Raw genomic sequence first — 21,103 nt, 5'->3', positions numbered from 1 at the left:
CTCCTGACCTAATGAGCCAGAATCTGTATTATAATAAGATACACAGGTTCTTGTTAAAGTTTGACAAGAGCTTCTTACAAGCTTCTCTCACACTCTGATTCAGCCATACAGTTCTCTGCATGTCCTTAGCACTGGGATATATGTATGTGGCCGACGTCTGGGAGGCCCATGTGAGCTGCAAAGGGCTGGGGCTTGAACTGGGAGAGAAGATAAGTGAAGATGCTGCGGCCAAGGGCGAGGCTGCCTTTCCAGGGCTGCCATGGCCGGGTCCACCTCTCCTGAAACGCGGTAACTGCCAGTGCGGGAGCGCACCAAAGTTGTGTCCACAAGCGCCAGCTCTAACTACCAAGTATGGTCAGGCCCTTGTGCAGGGACAATGCGTTCCTGCTGCCGGGCCCGAAACGGGAGTACGCGTGCGCACAGACAAGATGCTGGAGGAGGCTGGGCTTCCTCGCTGGGCAGTCCCAGCCTCGGGAGGACGAGAAGGCGGGGGAGGTAAGAGATTTCCGCTTCCGCCGAGAGCCGGAAGTCACTGTCTCCCGGGTGAACGAGGCGATCGCAACAAGGGTGTGAGTGCAGGTAAAGGTTCGCGCGGGCGGACGTTGGGGCCGGGTGGGGCTGGGCGCTCTGCGACCCCAGGGCACTCACGGGATCCTGAAGGAGGCGCCGAGGGCCCAGGGCTCGGGGAGCGGCCCATCGGGGAACTTGACTGCCTCAGGTCCCTGCAGGTCCCAGCCCGCTGCTTGGAGGCCTGGATGCTACCGGCGGCTGGCGGGAGGCGACACCGAAGCTTCGGTGAGCTTGGAGGAACCCTCCCACCACCTCTTGAGTTCCTCCAGGGGCGATGGCTGAGCTCTCTTCCATCTTCTTGGCGCGCTTTGGACTTAGGTCGCCACATAAGTCCAGTTCCCGGTCCCCGGAACTTTACGTGTAGTCCATACCCCTTTTCTGCAGCGTAGTTGGGGGGCACTGTAGTCACCGGGAAAAATGAGATTCTGGGGCCCATCTCTAGCTTCAGGAGACTTGTTTATATATTCAGATAGTTACTTAGCGCTTAATGCACACCAGGCATTGGCGTGCTGCTGATTCGTTGCTCAGTCCTGTCCGACCCCATGGACTGCAACACTCCAGGCTTCTTTGTTCATGGGTTTTCCCAGGCAACAATACTGGAGTCGGTTGCCATTTCCTTCACCGGATCTTCTCGACCCAGGGATCAAACTCTAGTCTCCTGCATTGGCAGGTGAGCCACCAGGGCTGCTGATTCCAGCCATGCACAAATCAGGCTCCCACCCCAACCCGCAGAACTGACATTCTAGTTGGGGGACATCTGGTGTGAGGTTCAGAAAGTTGCATTTTTCTGAGCAGCCCCAGGTGATTCTGTGGCAGGTGGTACCCAGGGTCTGGCTCTGGGGAAATTTTTTCAACAAAACACTCTGGCCAAAGGTGGGAGCCTGGGCTGCCGAAGTGGCTATACTTTACTAAAGCCTGCAGGGTCTTGTGGTCGGCCTGCTGCTTTCATCTTCCATTGCATCTCACATCCATCTCCCTGTTGCTCACTGGGCTTCAGCTGTACCAGTCTTCTTTCTGTTTCTCAAGAAAAGCTGGTGCTTCCTTGAAGCCTTTGCAGTTGAAGTATTTCCAGCCTCTGCCTGCCCTGTCTCATGTGGATTTTCTTTCTCTCATCATTCAGTCCTCATTTTAAATGACCCTTCCTCAAAGGATCCTTCAGGCTCCACCCTTGAAGTAGCCCTGTCCCAGAGAAGTTCACATAGCCTTGTTTTTTGTTTTTAATTTTATTTATTTACTGGAATGCCCTGGGTCTTTGTGGCTGCGCTCGGGCTTTTTCTGGCTGCGGTGAGTGGGAGCTACTCTCTAGTTGCACTGTGAAGGCTTCTCATTGCGGTGGCCTCTCGTTGCAGCTCACAGGCTCAGTAGTTGTGGCATGCAGCCTTAGTGACCCCGCAGCATGTCAGATCTTCCCAGACCAGGGATGGAACCCGTATCCCCTGCATTAGCTACTGGACTACTGAGGAAGTCCCACATTGCTCTGTTTTATTAACCTCGTAGCACTTGCCAGTGGCTTCCCAGGTGTTGCTAGTGGTAAGGAACCTGCCTGCTAATGCAGGAAATGTAAGAGATTTGGGTTCAGTCCCTGGGTGGGGAAAATCCCCTGGAGAAGGACATGGCAGCCCACTCCAGTATTCTTGCCTGGAAAACCCCATGGACAGAAAGTCTGGCGGGCCACAGAGAGTCAGAGACGACTGAAGTGACCTAACACACACACACCCACACACACAGCACTTGTCAATATTTGAAATTGTTTCCCTTATTAGTTAGCTTAGGGGTCTCTCTTCTCCACCAGAATATCAGTTACACAAGAACAGACACCTCACCTTCCCTGATTACAGCACTGCTGTGGCTTGCTGTAGGCCTGGCATTGGTTGGTCCATTCATTCATTCAGTAAATATTTGTTGAACACCAGCTCTGTGCCATGAGCTGTTCTAGGCTCTGAGGATACAAAGAGAAGACAGAAATCCCTGCCCACAAGGAGTTCACACTCTGAGGGTGGTGGGCAGGGACCAGTGAGGAAGCTGTTGTGATCATCCAGGCCAGAGAAGACCTGGACTCTGGACTCAGACCACTGAACTGGCCCTGGGAGTGGTGAGAAGTGGTCAGATGTTGGGCGTCTTCTAAAGGTAGAATAGTAAGGAACTTCCCTGGTGGTCCAGTGGTTAAGAATCTGAGCTTCCACTGCCAGGGCACAGGTTCCATCCCTGATTGGGGAAGTAAGATCCTGCATGCCTCAAGATGTGGCCTAAAATAAAAGTAGAACAGTAGGATCAGGGTGAGATAAGGGGTGTGAGAGAGGGCAAAAGGAACTGAGGTCGAGTCCAGGGTTTTTGGAAAGATGGACTTGCTGTCTGCTGAGCTGAAGAAGACTGCGGGAGAGCAGATTGAGGTGTTCGGAGCTGGGTTTTGGATAGGTCATGTTTAAACATTGGTTAGCATCAGGTGAGGCAGGTGGTCAGGAAGGCTACAGTTCAGAAGAGGCAGTGGAAGCGGTGACACGGGCTGTGATCTCCATGGAGGTGAATGTATTTGGACAAGGGAGGGGCCCAGAGACTGAGCAAGTGGATTCACTATCCTTAGCAAATTAGAGAGGTGGGGTGGGGTTGCAGCAGCAGAGACTGCCAGAACCTGCCGTCGAGGAGTGAGTGGGGAGAGTCCCAGGTCCTGAGAGCCCTGTGAAAAGGGCAGGCGGAGAAACCGGTGTGTCCAGTGTGCTGAGGAGTAGGGACTGCCCCGTGGGGTGGACAGCATGGCAGGAGCAGTGGAGAGAGAACCGGAGAGAAGGCAGACAGCTCTATTAGAAAAACTCTCTATAAATGAAGAGATTGTTTCTAATGATGGGCAAAGTCATCACAAGTGTGTTTGTTAATGATCCAGTGGAGAGAGCAAGTGTGATGCTGGGATCCAAGACCCAAAGTAACAAACTGTGTTTGTGGGGAGCGGGGCCATTCTTCCATAGCAGGAGGGGAAAGGTCAAGTGGGTGGTCCTGGAGACTTGTGGATTGTGGATGTTCACCGCCAGCTCCTCCTGTTTACTCAGTGAATTGGAAGCACCCTTAGTTTAGAACAAGGACATCAGATAGAGAGTGATCACCGTGTGTGAATGAAACACTGGTCTTTCTCTGGCAGGCTGCTGACCTCTGCTAGTCATGGAAGATGAGACCAGAATCAGCGGTGGATGGGGGTGGGAGGGGCGCTTCAGGGGTTAGCCTGGTGCCTGCCATGGGAGATTGCACTCAGTGTAGCTGCTGCTGCTTCCCTGCCCACCTACCTCTGAGGCATCTTCCCCTGGACGTGCCATTTTCCCCATCACCTTGCTCTTCCTTTGTGTCATACATCAGAGAACAGGGCCCCTTTTCCCTTTTTCCCCTGAGCCACCAGCTCCACCCCCCACCACAACCTTGGGAGTCAACCCAGACACTTCTCACACTGCTCGCCAACTCCGCTGGACTGTTCCTTCTTGACGTGCTCACCACTGGCTTGTCCCCTCTCTCTCGCTTACCCACTGCTGCCTTTCACCCAGAACAACCCTGTCCTGGTTCTGACTTCATCTTCACCCAGGCTTTCCACCCATCCCTTTCCTTGGTCCCTCTCTCTTTCTTCTTTTAAATATTTATTTGGCTGCACCAGGTCATAGATGCAGCATGCACCATCTTCAGTCTCGTTTCGGCTGCAGAATCCTTAGTTACAGCATGCGGGATCTTTAGTTGTAGCATGTGAACTCTTAGTTGTGGCATGTGGGATCTAATTCCCTGACCAGGGATCGAACCCAGGCCCCCTGCATTGGGAGTGCAGTCTTAGCCACTGGACCACTAGGGAAGTCCCTCTTTGGTCTCTTTAAAACACCAGACAGTTTAATCCCTACACTCCCCACAACCTCCAGCATCCATCCAAATACTCAGAACGCTCCCACCTGCTCCCTCCCCACCCCCTTTCTCCCCCCAGCCTGCCCCTCTACCCAACCCACATGGTCCGCAAACCCTGGCCAGGCCCTCAACCTTTTATATGGCGTTTCCTTACTCCAAATGCATGTCCCCGTTTCTCTGTCCAGCCCCTCATCTGCAAAGAGCCTGCCTGAGGAGCCCCCCAGAAGGCTCTGTCACATCCTTTCAGTGTCATTCCTCCTGGGTGGTATTGGCCTGTCCCGTGACAGAAGGAGCAGCCTGAATAAAATCTCTGGCTCCTGAGCACTGCTGCGTGACCGGCCTTCACAGGGTCTCGTCCTCACCAGGAATGGTGGCCTCCTGTGTTGGTGCTGGCAGACGGGCCAGGCTCTTACCATATGTCCTGTTGGCCCTCCCCGTGAGACCAGGCTCAGATGGAAACCTCATGCCACTTCATAGACAGGAGACTGAGGCACAGAGCATTTAAGGAACCCACTTGGGATCCTGCAGGAAGTGGGGGAGCTGGGGTTAGAATCCAGGCCGCCTGACCCCGTATTGCACCAAGGTGGTCTGCCTGCCCAGCCCCTGGGAGCCTCAGGCAAGACCTCCCTCCTCCAGAGGCAGCCAGCCTGCTTCCTAGGGCATCGGGCTGGGGGGCTGCATGGGGCCCACGAGTCAGATTTCTGTCCCTTCTGCCCACAGGTTCGCTCCCCTACAGACATGGGGCGCAGAAAGTCAAAACGGAAGCCGCCCCCCAAGAAGAAGATGACAGGCACCCTGGAGACCCAGTTCACCTGCCCCTTCTGCAACCACGAGAAGTCCTGTGACGTGAAAATGTGAGTGGGGCTGGGGAGCCTGCCTCACGGGGCCACTTCCTCCTTCCTCAGTTGCGGTGTGGCTCACCCCCACCACTCTCCTGTCCTCCAATCTGCCCCAAGCCCTCCTGCTTAGGGGGATCATCACCCACAGACAGAGGCCCCTTCCTTCACTAGCCCCTGCACCTCCTCCTGTTCCAGGGACCGAGCCCGAAACACCGGAGTCATCTCTTGTACCGTGTGCCTAGAGGAATTCCAGACGCCCATCACTTGTATCCTTGGGAAACCGGGCTTTTTCCAGAAGATGGGTTGGGGATTCTGGGCGGCCCTGCCCAGAGTGGGCTGCTCAAGGACACCCAGCCCTGTGGCGTGCCCGGGGGGCGTGGCCACCGAGAGGAACCAGCGCCACGGGCTGACTTACATGGTATGAACGGGGTTCGGGGCAGTGGTCTGGCTAACAGTGGTGTGAGCTACAGAAAAGTACATGTGGGAAGGGGGTCCAGTGCTACCAGTTGCCCTTGACCGCAGTGGCTCAGATCTGTCAGAACCAGTGGACGTGTACAGCGACTGGATAGACGCCTGCGAGGCTGCCAATCAATAGCGACACAGACGGCCCACCCCCTTGGCAGCCCCGCCCACTGGGTACCAATCGAGAGACATTCCAGGGTGTCCAGGGTGTGGGTCCAGGGCCTTTGCAGCCCCGAATGTGAGTGTGTGCAGAGTGGATATCTGTGTGTGTGTGTGTGCGTGTGCGCGTGCGTGCGTGCATGCGTGCGCGCGCGTGGCTGCAGGTGCGACTGCGGGGGAGTTTTCATGGGATGCGGGTAGAGTTGAAGGGTGGTGGGGCCCCAGGGGCCTGAAATGCTTGCTCAACAAGCCTTTGACTGGCTCCAGCCTCTAGCACCTGGGCCACTGGCTTCAGGGCCCTGTTTTCTCTAGAGGCCTGCGTCCTGACCCCCCTCTGCAAGGGCAGGCCCAACAGAGGCTGCCACCGGCCTCTCCAGCACCTTCCTGCACCTCACCAGCAGTACTTGGCCATGGAACGGGACTGACTGCTCCCCCTCCCCAGCTGCCTTCCCAGGCCTGCGACCTGAAATTCGAGCCACAGTCCCATGGGCCCTTTGGCGGGGCAGCCTGTTTTCGTGTTCCCTAGCTTTTGTAGAGGAGGGAGGGGCTGGGCTGGGGACAGCTGTCTGTCGCAAGCCCTTAAATAAAGCAGCAAACGCAGAACTCCCAGTTCTCTGATTTCCTGGGCTCTGGGTCAGACCCAGGGGCTCAACACAGGAAAAGGGGAGACTGAGGCATTCAGAGGTGGCCCAGCGGGCCATCTGAAGTGGGGTTCAGTCAGTCCTTCAAACCATCTTACATTTTAGCCACTATACAAGCATTCAAGGTGAAACCCGGGCAGCTGGGCTCAGGGGACAGGGATAAACGCACAGGCATCTGGCCAGTCATGGTGGAAACCAGGGCCAACAGAGCCCGGGGTGGGGTTGGGGTGATCAGAGAGGGCTTTCTGGGGGACCCCCCCTGAGGAAGGTCAGGCTCCAGGGCCCCCCTGTTCCTGAGGCTGCTCTCAGGTGATCCTGCCTTCCCGCCATGTTTCAATGGCCACCCCGGGAGGAGGATGCTCACAGGTGAGGAAGCAGGCCAGAGATGGGAGGCCGTGGGCCCAGGGTCCAGCAGACCTCACTCATGAGTCCAGGGTTCAGGCTAAGGGAAAAACTCCTGGCTTCTGGGGGCTGAGTGGGGTGAAGATCCCTGGAGGGGAATAAGGGACTAGACTGTTGTCCTAGGGTGGTGGGGAGACTGGAGGTGGGGCCAGATGCACATGTTCAGTGTAACAAATATTGGTCTTGGCACTTGCCTTTCAGTCTAGGGGTTGGGACTGCAAGCTTCCACTGCAAAGAAATATTGGTCTTTGTCCCTGGATCTTGGCACAAAGCTAAAACGCTTGGAATTTCCTGGGCAGTCAGAGTATCTTTCATCATTCATAAAGAGCCCATTTTTGCTCCCTGGTGAGATTATGCTAATGAGGTGATTTAGAATGAGACCCCAGACATCCTTGGGGCTTCCCAAGTAGCACAGTGGTAGACTCCACCTGCCAGTTTAGGAGACCCAGGTTCAATCCCTATCGGGAAGATTTTTTAAAGGAGGAAATGGCAGCCCGTTCCAGTATTTTTGATTGGAGAATTCCATGGACAGAGGAGCCTGGTGGGCTGCAGTCTGTGGGGTTGCAAAGAGTTGGACACAACTGAGTGGCTAGACAACAATGAATCAGCATTACCCATAGTGTATGAAGTAAAGTGAAAGTCTCTCAGTCATGTCCGACTCTGTGACCCCATAGATTATACAGTCCATAGAATTTTCTAGGCCAGGATACTGCAGTGGGTAACCTTTCCCTTCTCCAGGGGATCTTCCCAACCCAGGAATTGAACTGGGGCCTCCTGAATTACAGGCAGATTCTTTACCAGCTGAGTCACAAGGGAAGCCCAAGAATACTGGAGTGGGTAGTCTACCCCATCACCAGCGGATCTTCCCGACCCAGGAGTCTAACCGGGGTCTCCTGCATTGCAGGTGGATTCTTTAACAACTGAGCTATGAGGGAAGCCTCTCATAGTGTTTAGTATGCATTAAGTGCTCAATAACGAACACAGCTGAAGTGACTGAGCACTCAACAGCTTCAGCATGGAGCTGATTCCTGAGTAGGAATCAGCCACACCTACCAACCTTTGGGAAGGGGCCTAAAGGAGATCAACCTGAATATTCACTGGAAGGGCTGATGCTGAAGCTGAAGCTCCAATCCTTTGGCCACCTGATGGGACACCAACTCACTGGAAAAGACCCTGATGCTGGGAAAGATTGAGGGCAGGAGGAGAAGTGGGTCAGCAGAGGATGAGGTGGTTGGATAGCATCATGGACACAATGGACATTTCTCAGTCGTGTCCGACTCTTGCGACCCCATGACTGTAGCCCACCAGGCTCCTCTGTCCGTGGGATTTTCTAGGCAAGTATAGTGGAGTAGTTGCCATTTCCTTCTCCGGGGGATCTTCCCAACCCAGGGATCGAACCCATGTCTCTGTCTCCTGCATTGCAGGCAGATTACCCACTCAGCCATTGGGGGGTATGAATCTGAGCAAACTCCAGGAGATAGAGGAGGACGGGGAAGCCTGGAGGGCCACAGTCCGTGGGGTCGCAGAGTCAGACATGACTTAGTGACTGAACAACAAGAAGGGGACCTACGATGAAGTGCTTTGAGAACAAGATCTGATGAACCTCTGCCTGTGGTGAACACTTAGAGGTGCTGGAACACGTGGAAAGGATTCAGGAGTTCCACACCCCTCCCTATACCTTGCTCTCTGTGTCTCTCCCTTCTGGCTCCTCCTGAGTTTGATCCTTTCATAATAAAACCAAAGTAATAATAAAACCAGTGATCTAATAAAAAGTAAAATGTTTCTCCAAGTTTTGTGAACCAGTGTAGTAAATTAACAAAATCTGAGGAGCAGGTGGAGGGGAAACAACCCCCCCCCCCCCCCCCCCGGTCTACAGCACAGGGAACAACCTGGACTTGTGATTGGCTCCTGGCGTGGGGAAGGGGCAGTCCTGAACGGAACCCTTTATTCTGTGGGATCAGAGGCTGTCTTCAGGTAGTGTCAGAATTGAGTTAACTGATTGGTGGTGTTGGGAAAAAAAACCACACCTAAAGAAGCAGACGGCGAGATCCCAGACAATCTGGTGGTCCTGGTGCTCTGGCAGCACGGGCAGCTTAAGCTCCTCCACGCAGCCCCATGAGCCTGGGCAGCAAGTGGAAGGATGATGGAAACTCCATCCAAGGGCCACCCTGAGGATGGAGGCGCCCAGTGTGATTCCTGACACGGTGCCAGCAGATGGTGACCCGCCAGGGCAGCAAGGAATATGAACAGCAGAGGAAGATGCTGAGCTGGCCAGAAGCCCTAGCCACCAGGCCCAGCCATTGGGTCTGACGGGTGTCCCCCGAGGCCCACCCTGCCCTGACATGCCCCCAACCCGGTGCTCCTACCTTCCCTTCCAAGACCTCACGCAGGTGGGGTCCCATGGCCAAGGCAGGACCCAGTGGGCTTAGACAGAGTGATTGGACAGGCACCTGGGGGGGGGCGCTGCTCTCTGGAGTCCAGGGAAAGGGCCCTTGCTCTTCTGTCAACCAGGGCCCGCCTACCCCAGTCTCACAGTCTGAGTGCTAATATGGTGCTGTTTTCCCAAGGAGGCAGGGCCCTGGGCCAGGCAAGGATCCTCCTCAGCATAGCTTCCCCCCGCTGGCCCTGGGGGAGCAGGACTCCGGCTAGCCAAGCCAAGAGCTCCTGGAATCTGCTTTACGAGGCCCCAGGGGTTGTGCAAGCGCAGGGGGCTTCTGATGTCCATCCCAGCAGGTCCCCCCATTCCAGCCTTGCCCCGCCCTGTCCCCCCGCCCCAGTCCACCCTGGGGAGGGAAGGGGAGAAGACTGCTCTGAGCCCCCAGCATGGCAGGCCACATCCTCTCCATGGAACCCTGGAGGTGGGTAACTTTCGGGCAGGAGAGCGGGAAGAGTGGGGTATCCCCTGAAATGGGGAGAGTTGGGACTTCGTCCAGACTTCTGGGATCTCGGGCTGGCAGGCCAGGATTGGAGATGAGCCCTGAGCACAGGGCACAGTGTGAGCCAGGCACACAGGCCAGCTGCACCCTGTGGTCAGCTTCTTAACTGCTCTGTGCCAGCTGGTAAAAGGCCATCGCCCTGGACGTCCGGAGCACCCATCTTTCCCACTGCCCCGTCGCCTCCCACCTCCCCATAGTCTGGTTGTCTAGTCGCTCAGTCGTGCCTGACCCTTTGCAACCCCATGGACTGGACCCCCACAGGCTCCTCTGTCCACGGAATTTCCCAGGCAAGAATACTGAAGTGGGTTGCCATTTCCTCCTCCAGGGGATCTTCCTGGACCAGGGATTGAACTCGAGTCTTCTGCGTTGGCAGGTGGATTCTTTCCCACTGAGCCACCATGGAAGCCACATAGTCTACTCCAGGACTCAAGGATTCTCTCTGCCCACAGGGGCCTCCAGGACCAGGCTGTGGTCCATTCTCATGATCAGTGCCAAACACCATCCCCTGTCTGGAGGCGTCATTTCATTGAAGCTTCCTGTGACTCCCACAGGCTTCAGTGTCCTCATTTTCCTGATGGGAAAACAGACCTAGGGAGGGGAGGTGACTTGCCCAAGGTCACTTGGCTGGCCAGCTCCAAAACTGTGATTCACATCATATCTCACCCATCCCAGTGCTGACCTCGACACGACCCACAGGCTTCCAGGGTAGGTACATGGGTGCTGACCATGTGTGTGTGTGTGTGTGTATTATGTACCTGTGTGAAGGTGTGTTTTTGTCTTGGGTAGGCATGTGTATTGCATGTGTGAGTATCTGTGTGTGAAAGGTGTGTGCACTAAGGCTGCAGGGAGTGTGTGCACACCATACACATGAAGTGTGCGTTTGTGTGGATTCTTTTTGTCTTGGGGGGGATGTGAGTCCTGGGTCCACCGAGCACTGTGAGCTCAGTATGTGTATCTTAGGGTGCCTGCATGTGAGTGTGTGTGCACCTGTGCAGATGTGTGTGCGGGAAATGGAGCGTACCCTGTGCATGCACGGCAGCCACACAGGCCCTGGGACACGGCAGCCCTAAGTCCTCAGGTGATTTTGATGGTTGATGATGTTAAGTTGCTAAGTCGTGTCTGACTCTTTGCGACCCCATGGACTATAGCCTGCCAGACTCCTCTGTCCATGGAATTCTCCAGGCAAGAATATCAGAGTGGGTAGCCATTCCCTTCTCCAGGGAATTTTCCCAACCCAGAGATCAAGTCCACCTACATTGCAGGCAGATTCTTTACTGACCAAGTCACAAGGGAGGCCCCTCGGGTGATTTTACAGCCATTTATTGTGCTCCAGTGAAGTAGAAAAAGAAAGTGCTCGCGTCACAAACGCCGCTGTCACATCCCGTAAGCCAGCTGCAAACCAAACCGCGTGTGTCCGCCAGGGGTCTGGGCATGCAGTTTGCGCCCGCTGCGGGAATGGGGTGGGGAGGGGTTGAGCCTGGGCTCTGGGGGCTTCGCTTGGGAGGGCTTCTTGTCCTGGCAGGGGGGGACCCATCTAGGGGGAGTGGGGGACAGCGGGGTAGCTTTGCTCAGTGCGTCCTTTGGGTGCTGTGGGGAACACCCAGCTCCATGTTGGACCCTGCAGCACACCAGGGAGGAGCCCCCTCTCCACAGCACCCCCCCCCACCTTCTGCTCCCCCCAAACGCTAACCCTGTAGGCAGGTGCCAGGGAGCCAGAGGAGCCATGCAGGGGGAGGGGGTCGGCAGGCCGGGCCAGGCCCTGCCAAGAGCAGCAGCCAGCCTCCCTGGGGGAAGGCGGGAGGCCCGGGGCCCTAGGCGGAGTTGTAGTAGTTGTGCGGGTGGTGGTTGTGGGCCGGCTCGCCCAGCTCAGGGTAGTCAGGCGTCAGGCAGTACTTGGGGTCGTAGACCTGGCGGGGCAGCCCGTACACCGTCATGCCCCGCTGCGAAGCTCCCTTGTTGCTGCCCATCTGCAGGCTGACGTTGAGCGTGTCACAGTGCTCCATGCCCAGCCCTGGCTCAAAGATCTGCCGCTTGGTCCCTGGTGCAGTCATGCCGGCCTGCAGAGGGCAGCACAACGGTCAGGCTGTGGGGGACCACAAGAGCCCCACCAGCCCGCCACAAGCACGGCCCCCCTTGCCCCGCAACACACCTGGCTGGCTCCCTTGTTGGTGCCCATCTGCAGGCTGATGGTGGCCTGGTCCAGGGGCTGATCCGTGCCCAGCTTGGGGTCGTAGAGGTGGCGCCGGGTGCCGTAGGCCGTCATGCCCTGCTGGCTGGCAAACTTGTTGGTGCCCATCTAGGAAGCCAGGAGGAGAGTCACCCGGGGGTTACAGGATCCCACCGAGGGTGACCAGACACAACTGATGTCAGCAGACACATGGCCCTCTAATGAGGCCCTGTTTCCACCCCCCTGGGGCAACAGACTGGAAACTGAGGCTCAGAGAAGGTGTGTCACATGACTGCTAAGTGGCCTGATTTCCAGGGTTCAGCTACTCATCACCTGAGCAATCGTAGCAAATGCGCAAACCTCCAGGCCTCGGTTTTCCCATCTCTATAAAGGGTGTGACGGTAACAGTACCCACCCCCTAGGACTGTCAGAGGAGTGAGTTAGGGTACCGAAAAGGCTAAGCACAGGGTTTCCTAAAGGACACATATTCTGTACCCCCCCCCCCACCGCCAACCAGCCAAAGCCTGCAGGGACCAGGGTGCCCTCCTCAACCACAGCTCATCAGCAAGACCCAGGCGAGGAAAGGACCATACCTGCAGCCCGATAATGTTCCGCCCTTCTCTTAGCTTCTCTGGCTCAAATTTCCGTTCCTGCTTCTCCGCGTATTTCACTCCCACGTTCACCTTGTTCCCTTTCGTCTTGGCCTGGGTGGGGAGGTGAAGGCCAGGGACTGACTCTGGGCCACACAGTTGCACTGAAAACCCTGAAAGGCACCCGCTTTCCCTCTCCCACCCAAGCAGGGACTGGGGTGGGAGTACCACGCAGGGGGCGGGGTACAAGAAGCTCCACCCACATCCCAACCCAGGGCGCCCACCCTTCACCCACACTCACCATGCTGGCCAGGGCCAGGAGGGTGGACTGCACTTGCGTGTGGTTGGTGTTCTCGAACAGGTCGTTGGCCTCAAAGATATCGTGGGGCTTCACCCCGTACTTGGTGATGGCCTTGATGAAGTTGCCGATGTTCTCCAGCTGGACGGGAGCCAGCAGCGGTCAGGGGTGTGGGGGCGTGGGCGGGGCTGGGTGGAGGTGGGCGGGGCTACAGGTGGAAGTGGGCGGGGGCTACGGGCCAAAGAGTTAAGAGACTAAAGAGTTGAGAGAGTCTGGGCTCACCTGATGCCAGTTCTGGGTGGACTCATTTACTTTCTTCACGGAGCCTGGCTGGAGCTTATTGATGAACCTACAATAACGGGAGGGGGCTGAGGCAGGGGACTCCCTGCTGCCCGTATCCAAGCTCGGTCCAGCGGGACCAGGGATCAGGATGACAATCAGGGGGCGCCAGACTTTTTGCTATTTCCCACTGCAGTCAGACCTCAGAGACAGCCCCACCACAAACCACCCAAACATGCGGGCGGGACCCAGATGGGAAACCAACCTCAGGAAGCTGGACCTGTTCTGGTCAGAAAGACTCCCTACGGGAGGTGGAGAGTAGTCTTCTAGAGTGCCCCCGCCTCACTGGTGACCATGTTTCAATTTCATTTTCTTTTTTATTTTCCTTTGGCCTCACTGCACTGCTTGTAGGATCTTAGTTCCCCGACCAGGGATCGAACCTGGGCCCTCAGAAGTTCAAAGCCTTGGGTCCTAACCACTTGATCACCAGGGAATTCCCCAGGCTCCTTTTCTCATTCAAACCACTATGTCTGGGAGAGCCCACAGCTCAGCACTGGGGCCTCTTCTCAGGTCACCATCACCCTGGTGATCTCGTTCAGTCTCTTGACTTTATTTATTTGGCTGCACTGGGTCTTAGTTGTGGTATGTGGGAGGTTTTTTGTTTTTTCAGTTGCAGTATGCAGACTCTTAGTTGTGGCATGTGGGACCCAGTTCCCTGACCAAGGATGAAACCCAGGCACCCCTGCATGGGGAGTGTGAAGTCTTAGCCACTGGACCACCAGGAAGTCCCCAGTCTCTTGACTTTAAATGCCCTTCATATGCCAGTGACTCCCCCAAATCTTCCTGCAGCCCGCCTCCCACTCTCCATTCCATCTCCCCACAGAGTAATAGTATATTTGCTCAGTTGTGCCTGACTCTTTGCAACCCCATAGACTGTAGCCCGCCAGGCTCCTCTATCCATGGATTCTCCAGGCAAGAATACTGGAATGGGTGGCCATGCCCTCCTCCAGGGGACCTTCCCAACCCAGGGATGGAACCCAGGTATCCTGCATCAAGAGGGATTCTTTACTGTCTGAGCGACCAGGGAAGCTCATCTCCCCACTGCATGTGGGCCTCAAACAAATGCATTCCACCAAGACTCCTGATACCCACCTCCCCCTACAGAACTCCCTCCATCTTCCACAGCTCACTAAAAGCCTTCCACTGCCCTTGACACTCCTCTCCCTTTTTCTCACCCCACATCCAACCCCTCAGCAATTCCTTTGGCTTGGCCTCCTAAAGACTTCCAGAAGCCCACCTCCACCCCGCCCTGAGCCACCGCTGTCCCTCTCCTGGGCTCCTGCCATGACCTCCCTGTGGGCTCCCAGTTTCCATCTCGTCCCCTCCAGATGCTCGTCACCCCACTGTTAAAATGCCCTTCTTAGAACAATTCCAGGGGCTTCCCTGGTGGCACTAGTAGTAAAGAATCTGCCTGCCAATGCAGGAAATGCAGGAGACTCAGGTTTGATCCCTGGGTCAGGAAGATCCCCTGGAGGAGGAAACGGAAATCCACTCCAGTATTCTTGCCTGGAAAATTGCATGGACAGAAGAGCCTGATGGGCTACAGTCCATGGAGTCCCAAAGAGTCGGATGCGACTGAGCACACACACACTCTCACTCCACAGGCTGGGCCAGGGTTTGACCCCTGATTGGGGAGCTAAGCTGTGCAGTGTGGTCCCCAAAATTTCCATCATGGTTTATTGTAGGATATTAAATAGTTTTCTGTGCTATACAGTAGGACTTTGTCTAACTTTGCTGTACAACAGACACGAACACAACTGTAAATCAACTATGTGCTCAGACGCTCAGCTGTGTCTGACTCTTTGCAACCCATGGACTATAGAGCACCAGGCTCCTCTGTCCATGGGATTATCCCAGCAAGAACACTGGAGTATGGTGCCATTTCCTCCTCCAGGGGATCTTCCCAACCCAAGGATCAAAACCACATCTCTTATGTCTCCTGCATTAGCAGGCAGATTCTTTACCACTAGTGTCACCTGAGAAGCCTGTAAATCAACTATACTTCAATTTAAAAAAATGCTAAAGTAATAATCCTCCAATTAAAATGTTGGAACCTTGAAAAAGAAAAAAAAAAAAATCCAGTTACTACCCAGTTCCAAACACTCCCAATGCCTTGAGAATAAAAGCCTAACTCCTTAGCATGAATGACACAGAGACCCTGCATCATCTGGGCCCCAGCTAACTCCCTCCACTTTCCCTGGTCACTCCAACCTCTTCAGCATCCTTGAACCCCTAAGGCATGTTCCCACCCCAGGGCCTTTGTACTGGCTGTCCCCTCTACCTGGCCCACTCTTCCCTAAGATGCCCCAGCAGCAACTTCCCTCACTTCATCCGAGATTCTGCTACCTCTTCAGAATGACCTTCCAGGCCATTCTGTACAAAACAGCAACATTTCATTCCTCTGCCCACCCCCCATCCTTCCCAGCTTGACTTTTCCACATGGTACTTCCCACCACAGGCCCATATGTGATTATTTCATCAATTATTTGTTCAATCATCTCCAGCAGGACAAAAGTTCTGTATGTGCCCCAAGTCGAGTCTGTTTTGTTCACTATTCCCAGTGCCTATACCTGCCTGGCACACAGCAGGCACTCCATAAATGCACCTCCTCCATAAACAGGTGGGTGGCTCTGCACTCTTTAAGGCCTGGGACACCAAACCATCCCCCCATTCCTTGGATATGGTTAACAGCATCCCCCAGTCCCTCCCTTTCTAGCAGCTAGGGCTTGGTAACAAGGTGACTTTGGGAAGCTTCTGGAAGATTCCTAAGCACAAGCTCTGGCCCACATGGTTACCTTGCCCTGGGTCAGACTCAGAGATGCAGACAAGACCTGGGCTGGACTCAGGGTTCCTACCTAGAAATAGGATTGTGGTGAAATCTAGAAAGTAGAATCTAGAGTCAGGGCTTGGGAGCTGTGAGGGCTGGCCTCTCTCTTGGGGATTAGGTTTTGAGAGGAGGAGAAAATCAGGACCCTCTGAAATTATTGTGGCACATCCCTCAGGTGTATGCACTCAGTTCCTAAGTCATGTCCAACTCTTTGAGACCCCATGGACTACAGTCCACAAGGCTCTTCTGTCCATGAGGTTTTCCAGGCAAGAAAGAATACTGGAGCGGGTTGCCATTTCCTTCTCCAGGGGGGATGTGGCTCGGTGCCTTTTAGCTATGACCTCCCTTTCTTGGGACTCCAGAGACGATAAATGCGGCTGCCCTGTATGCCTGGAAGTTCAGGCTCTAGGTTCTGGTCATTTCTGTTGGCACAGTGTGGGACTTTGGGTGACATGCTTTACCTAACTGGGCCTCTGTTTACTTTACTGTTAAATGGGTACAATGATTATCTGCCACCTCAGAGTTCTGTTTGGAGGTGTCGGGTATCAAGTGTCCAAGCTCTGAGCTCATGGTCATTTTGAAGGGTTCAGGGAGTCGAGATGAGGGGTTGGGGGGCAGCCCAAGTGGGCCACAATTGCCCCCACTCACTCGCAAAGAATGATGCCGTCCTTGAGGCCGTCCATGAAGTTGTTGCCGATGCGGCGCCCTGTCACCCCCTCGATCCACTCTCGGAGCTCCTGCTCCCGCTGGTGGTCATACTTCTGGGCCAGCTGGGGGGTAGGGGGCAGAGAGAGAATGGTGAGGACACAGCAGGGAGGAAGGCTGGCTCCCTGGCCCAATCCAAGGCTCCCTAGGCCTGATCTCTTCCTTCATCCCTTCCCAACTAAGGCAATTCTGTCCCAGCGTCCAGTGGAGGGGGGTGGCGGGGGGTGGGGGGTGCTGAGGACCAGGGTTGAAGTGGCACCTGCCCAGGGGGCCATTCCAGGCATTCTGAGGTTTGGCACCAGAGAACATGGTCTAAGGGGTGGAGAGCGAGATACTCAGAGCTGGGTGGGGGGCGGTGCCTGGCCTCTTGGTTCCCCCTCCGGACCAAACTTGGGGCTTAGCTTCCCCTGGCCCTGCCCCCTCCCTCTCCTGGATGCTTCAGGCAGGGGAGGAGGAGCCCAAAGTAGGTGCCCCGTGTGCCGCCTTGCTGGGGACTGGTCTGTCTCACATCCCTGTCTCAGCGTCTCTCCAGGCCCTCAGCGCTGGGGCTCCCTCTCGGGCTGGGGGCGAGGGTCTGTCTTTGTCTCACTCCGGGCCCCATGCATGTCTGTATTTCTCTCTCTCCCCCATCGCAGGATGTCCTCAGTCTCTCTCCCAGCTCCTTCCTTGGCCCTGTCATCCTGTCCCCATCTCTGCCTGTCTGGCTGGGAGTGGGGCTCGTGGTTCATCCATCTCCGCTTTCCTGGGTCTCTGTCTCTCCGACTCCAGGTTCCCCGCTTCTGATGGGGGTTAGGGGTGGGGGCGGAGGACTCGGCCCTCTCTCCGCCTCTGCATCCCAGTCTCCGTCTTATGTCACTCCAGGCTCGCCCTCCCCCATCCGTCTATCTCAAGTCTCAGGCTTCCAGAATCTGTCTGCGTCTCTCCCTCCTCTCCTCTCCCACTTTGCGCCCTCTCCGTATTTCCAGAACCCTCTACCCCAGCCCAGAACTGGCTCTCGGCCCCTGGGGGACCCGGCTGCCCTTTCTCCTGGGGGGAGGGAAGGAGGAGGGGCGGCCCCCTCACCTGGCCCCGGCCCCTGCCGCCCCCCTCCCCACCAGCCCGGCTTTATAAAGCAAACCGGCCCTTATATAGCGCGGCCCCGCGGGCCGGGCTCCCGAGCCCGCCTTATATGGCGCGGCGGCTCCGCACGGCTCTGGGGCCGGCGCTGGGGGAAGGGGGGGCGCGGCGCTGGGTTCCGTCTCCCGCCCGAGCACTCGCCCTCCACCTGCCCCCTCCTCCAGCCCCGAGAATCCCCCCGACCAGAGTTCCCAATCCCAGCTCCTCCCTTTCTGCCTGTGGAACAGGCAACCCGAGGCTCAGTGTTCCCTTCTGTTAAATGGGAGAGAGATTATTCCCCTAGCAGCGCTCGTGGGAGCGTTCCAGTGGGCTGGGGACTTCAAATTTGCAGCCCTGGAAACGCTAACCCCATTTTGATGTGGCGGAGGGAGCAAGTTCAAGGGCGGAGGGAGCAAGTTCAAGGGCCCAATTCTTCACCTCCCTTATATAGGACCTGAGAGACTTGCCTCCCCTCTCTGAGCCTCAGTTTACCCATCATAGCATGAAAGCCACGTGTCTTCTCAGCTCCAAAATCAGGAGATCCCGCTGTGTCCCTAATATCCACCCTCTGCCCCTCCCCAGCTGTCTCCCTTTCCTTCACAGTTTCCCACAATTTGGGGCCTCACCTCCCAGGAACCCCAGCTCTGGAGCACACCCCCAAAGTCAGGCCAGGAGTGTGCAAAATCAAGTCTTTCCTTCGCTCCCCAGGAGCAAAGAGGTTAACAGGGATCCCTGATCAGGCAGGGTTTTCCCAGTGGACCCACCGCCTCAGTTTACCTGTGAGCGCCTGCGTGCCCATGCCCCATTTACACCCCAACAGTATAGCTGAGGGTTTTGAGATGCTCAGGCCAAGGAGGTAGGCAGCCCCCTCCCCATATTGGTCCTTTTTCTGTTTCAGGTTCCAAGTCACTTGTGACAGGCAAGAAGGGGGTCCAGGGAACCCCAAGAGCCGGGCCTCTGGCCTGGCAGGGCAAATGGGCCAGGCTGGGGTGGGAGGCCCTCCAGCCCTACCTTGTTCTTGACCTCAGCTGACAGCCCGTAGGCGGGGCCTCGGTTGAAGTGAGCGGACGACATGCTGGTTGATGGTGGGTGGCGGTGGCTGCGCGCTGGGGCTGGTGGCAGCAGCTGAAGCTCCGTCTGCACCCTCTTCCCTCCTCACACGTTTTTGAAGCTCTGGAGGCGGCCCGGGCCTCTTCCAAGCCCGTCCCATTGGCCGTAGGGACCTGCCAAGGGGCGGGGCGCCCCCCCACCTCGGCCACCCCCCCTTCGTGATGTCAGGGCCTTGGTATTGGGAGCTGATTGTGTCATTGTTTCCACCTAGGGGGGCGGCCTGGGTTATTCTTTTTTTTTGGGGGGGGGGTGTTGCTTGGCCAAGGGCTTCCCTGGTGGCTCAGACGGCAAAGAATCTGCCTGCATTGCAGGAGACCTAGGTTCGATCCCTGGGTCTGGAAGACCCCCTGGAGGAGGAAATGGCAACCCACTCTGGTATTCTTGCCTGGAGAGTTCCATGGACAGAGGAGCCGTCACAGGCTACAGTCCATGGGATCACAGAGTTGGACATGACGGAGTGACCTACACTTTTCACTTTCAGTTGCTTGGCCAGACACAGACCAACCTTGCCCCACTCTCCCCTGTTTACTGGGCCTTCGGCTGGGTCTCTTAATTTCTATTTGTCTGTCTCTGAGGCCATCTCTCCAGGTCTCTGAGGTCATCGCTCTTCACTGCTCACCAGTCTTGAGGCAGGACTACCACCTGTGGTAGTTTATGAGTGCCACCTTGGATTTAAGTCCAGACACCAGCAGTCTATAAATGTAGGCCAGTCCTCTCTAAGCCCCTGTTGCCACATCTGGAAAATGGACTAATGATAGTGCTCAGGAGAGTGTAGAGAGGATCAGAAGAAATAATGCCAGGGAATTCCCTGGCAGTCCAGTAAAAGACTCCATGATTCCATTGCAGGTGGCACAGGTTCGGTGCTTGGTCAGGGAGATTCTCATGCCATGGGGTACACCCCCCCGCCCCCCCCCTAAAAAAAACCACAGGAAGAAGAAGAAATAATGCCTCTGACATGTCTAGGGCAGAGCCTGGTACAGAGAGACTCAGGAAGTAGCAGTATTTCTGCTGAGAATCTGGCACCCCACTTCTGTCCTCTCCAGCCCCTCAAAACGATCTGGGGAAGCAGAGATCCTGGCTCCTACCCTACCCATCCACATGTGGGTCGTCTGAACCACGGAGTGGCTGTGTTAGTGGGTTCCAGGCCATGGGCACCCCCACATATCTCTATTCAAGCCAGGCTGGCCTGGAATGAACACCTGTCAGCAACTTTGCCTGGCCAGGTCTCACCCCTGGACCACAGGGGTGGATGACATGCCCACATCATACCATGTAGGTTTAGACCATCTTCCAACTGTAGTGTTGGAGAAGACTCTTGAGAGCCCTATGGACTGCAAGGAGATCAAACCAGTAAATCCTAAAGGAAATCAACCCTGAATATTCATTGGAAGGACTGATGCTGAAGCTGGAGCTCCAATACTTTGGCCACCTGATGCGAAGAGTTGACTCATGGGAAAAGACACCGATGCTGGGAAACATTGAGAGCAGGAGGAGAAGGAGGTGACAGAGGATGAGATGGTTGGGTGGCTTCACAGACTCAATGGACATGAATTTGAGCAAATTCTGGGAGATAGTGGAGGACAGAGGAGCCTGGTGTGCTGCAGCCCATGAGGTTGCAGAGAGTATGACATGACTGAGTGACTGAACACCACCACCAACAAAAGTGACACTTGAATAAAATGCCAGCAAACTGTGATGTATCATACACATGATATGTTAAGGACAGCAATTTGCTAGCTACATGCTAAGGGCACAGTCATGATGTACTAATAGGAAAAGAGCCCTTATGTCAGACCCTGGCCCAAGTGCTGCACGTGTGTCATACCTCATTACACCCTCAGAAGTGGATGTTGCTATTATTAGATACACTTTTCACATGGGGAAACTGTGGCACGGAGTGTGGATTTCCTTTCCCAGTATGACAGCTCACTAGTGGCAGAGCAGAGTCTGAACCAGGGCCTCTGCCCCTAATGCTATGAGGCTAAGGCAGGGTTTCTCAATTTTGGTACTGTTCACATCCAGACTGGATAATTCACATGGGGGAGGGGGCGGGGGCAGGGTGCTGTCCTGGGCATTGTAGAACTTTCAAAGTCTTT

At 55.7% G+C, this 21,103-nt stretch overlaps 2 protein-coding genes across 9 annotated transcripts; one reads left to right on the top strand and one right to left on the bottom strand.

The window, feature by feature from the left end:
* Positions 1–472: 472 nt before the first annotated feature.
* ELOF1 (elongation factor 1) lies at positions 473–8,729 on the top strand. Of its 8 annotated transcripts, none has more exons than XR_011486664.1 (6): positions 729–795; positions 1,158–1,240; positions 5,158–5,291; positions 5,472–5,542; positions 5,807–5,976; positions 8,365–8,729. XR_011486664.1 is itself a non-coding variant. In XM_070464708.1 (6 exons), the coding sequence occupies exons 1-5, from the start codon at positions 756–758 to the stop codon at positions 5,869–5,871; spliced, it is 393 nt and encodes a 130-aa protein (XP_070320809.1). In that variant the 5' UTR covers positions 729–755; the 3' UTR covers positions 5,872–5,912; positions 8,365–8,729. The 8 variants fall into 8 exon arrangements, 6 of the variants coding, with proteins under 6 accessions (XP_020749965.1, XP_070320813.1, XP_070320809.1 ...); XR_011486665.1 differs by lacking the exon at positions 8,365–8,729 and adding an exon at positions 6,193–6,500; XM_070464708.1 differs by having other exon boundaries at positions 5,807–5,912.
* A 2,451-nt stretch (positions 8,730–11,180) lies between these two features.
* Positions 11,181–19,074, bottom strand: CNN1 (calponin 1). Its single transcript, XM_020894310.2, has 7 exons — positions 18,909–19,074; positions 16,746–16,867; positions 13,214–13,280; positions 12,935–13,072; positions 12,637–12,747; positions 12,026–12,172; positions 11,181–11,933 (listed from the first exon to the last, which is right to left on the bottom strand). Exons 1-7 carry the CDS (start codon positions 18,969–18,971, stop codon positions 11,688–11,690), a joined length of 894 nt encoding a protein of 297 aa, XP_020749969.2. The 5' UTR covers positions 18,972–19,074; the 3' UTR covers positions 11,181–11,687.
* Between the last annotated feature and the right edge of the window lie 2,029 nt (positions 19,075–21,103).

Source organism: Odocoileus virginianus, chromosome 3 (assembly GCF_023699985.2).
Source record: "Odocoileus virginianus isolate 20LAN1187 ecotype Illinois chromosome 3, Ovbor_1.2, whole genome shotgun sequence".
Lineage (NCBI taxonomy): Eukaryota > Metazoa > Chordata > Mammalia > Artiodactyla > Cervidae > Odocoileus > Odocoileus virginianus.
The sequence above is the reverse complement of the archived record's forward strand: the minus strand, read 5'-3'. Positions and strand labels throughout refer to the sequence as shown.

Coding starts and splice junctions, on each gene's coding strand:
- ELOF1 (XM_070464708.1), top strand. CDS start 756: ATGCTACCGGCGGCTGGCGGGAGGCGACACCGAAGCTTCG. Junction 796..1,157: donor GAGGCGACACCGAAGCTTCG/GTGAGCTTGGAG, acceptor GGGTTTTCCCAG/GCAACAATACTGGAGTCGGT. Junction 1,241..5,157: donor CTAGTCTCCTGCATTGGCAG/GTGAGCCACCAG, acceptor TTCTGCCCACAG/GTTCGCTCCCCTACAGACAT.
- CNN1 (XM_020894310.2), bottom strand. CDS start 18,971: ATGTCGTCCGCTCACTTCAACCGAGGCCCCGCCTACGGGCTGTCAGCT. Junction 16,868..18,908: donor CAGCTGAGGTCAAGAACAAG/GTAGGGCTGGAG, acceptor CCTACCCCCCAG/CTGGCCCAGAAGTATGACCA. Junction 13,281..16,745: donor GACGGCATCATTCTTTGCGA/GTGAGTGGGGGC, acceptor CCGTTATTGTAG/GTTCATCAATAAGCTCCAGC.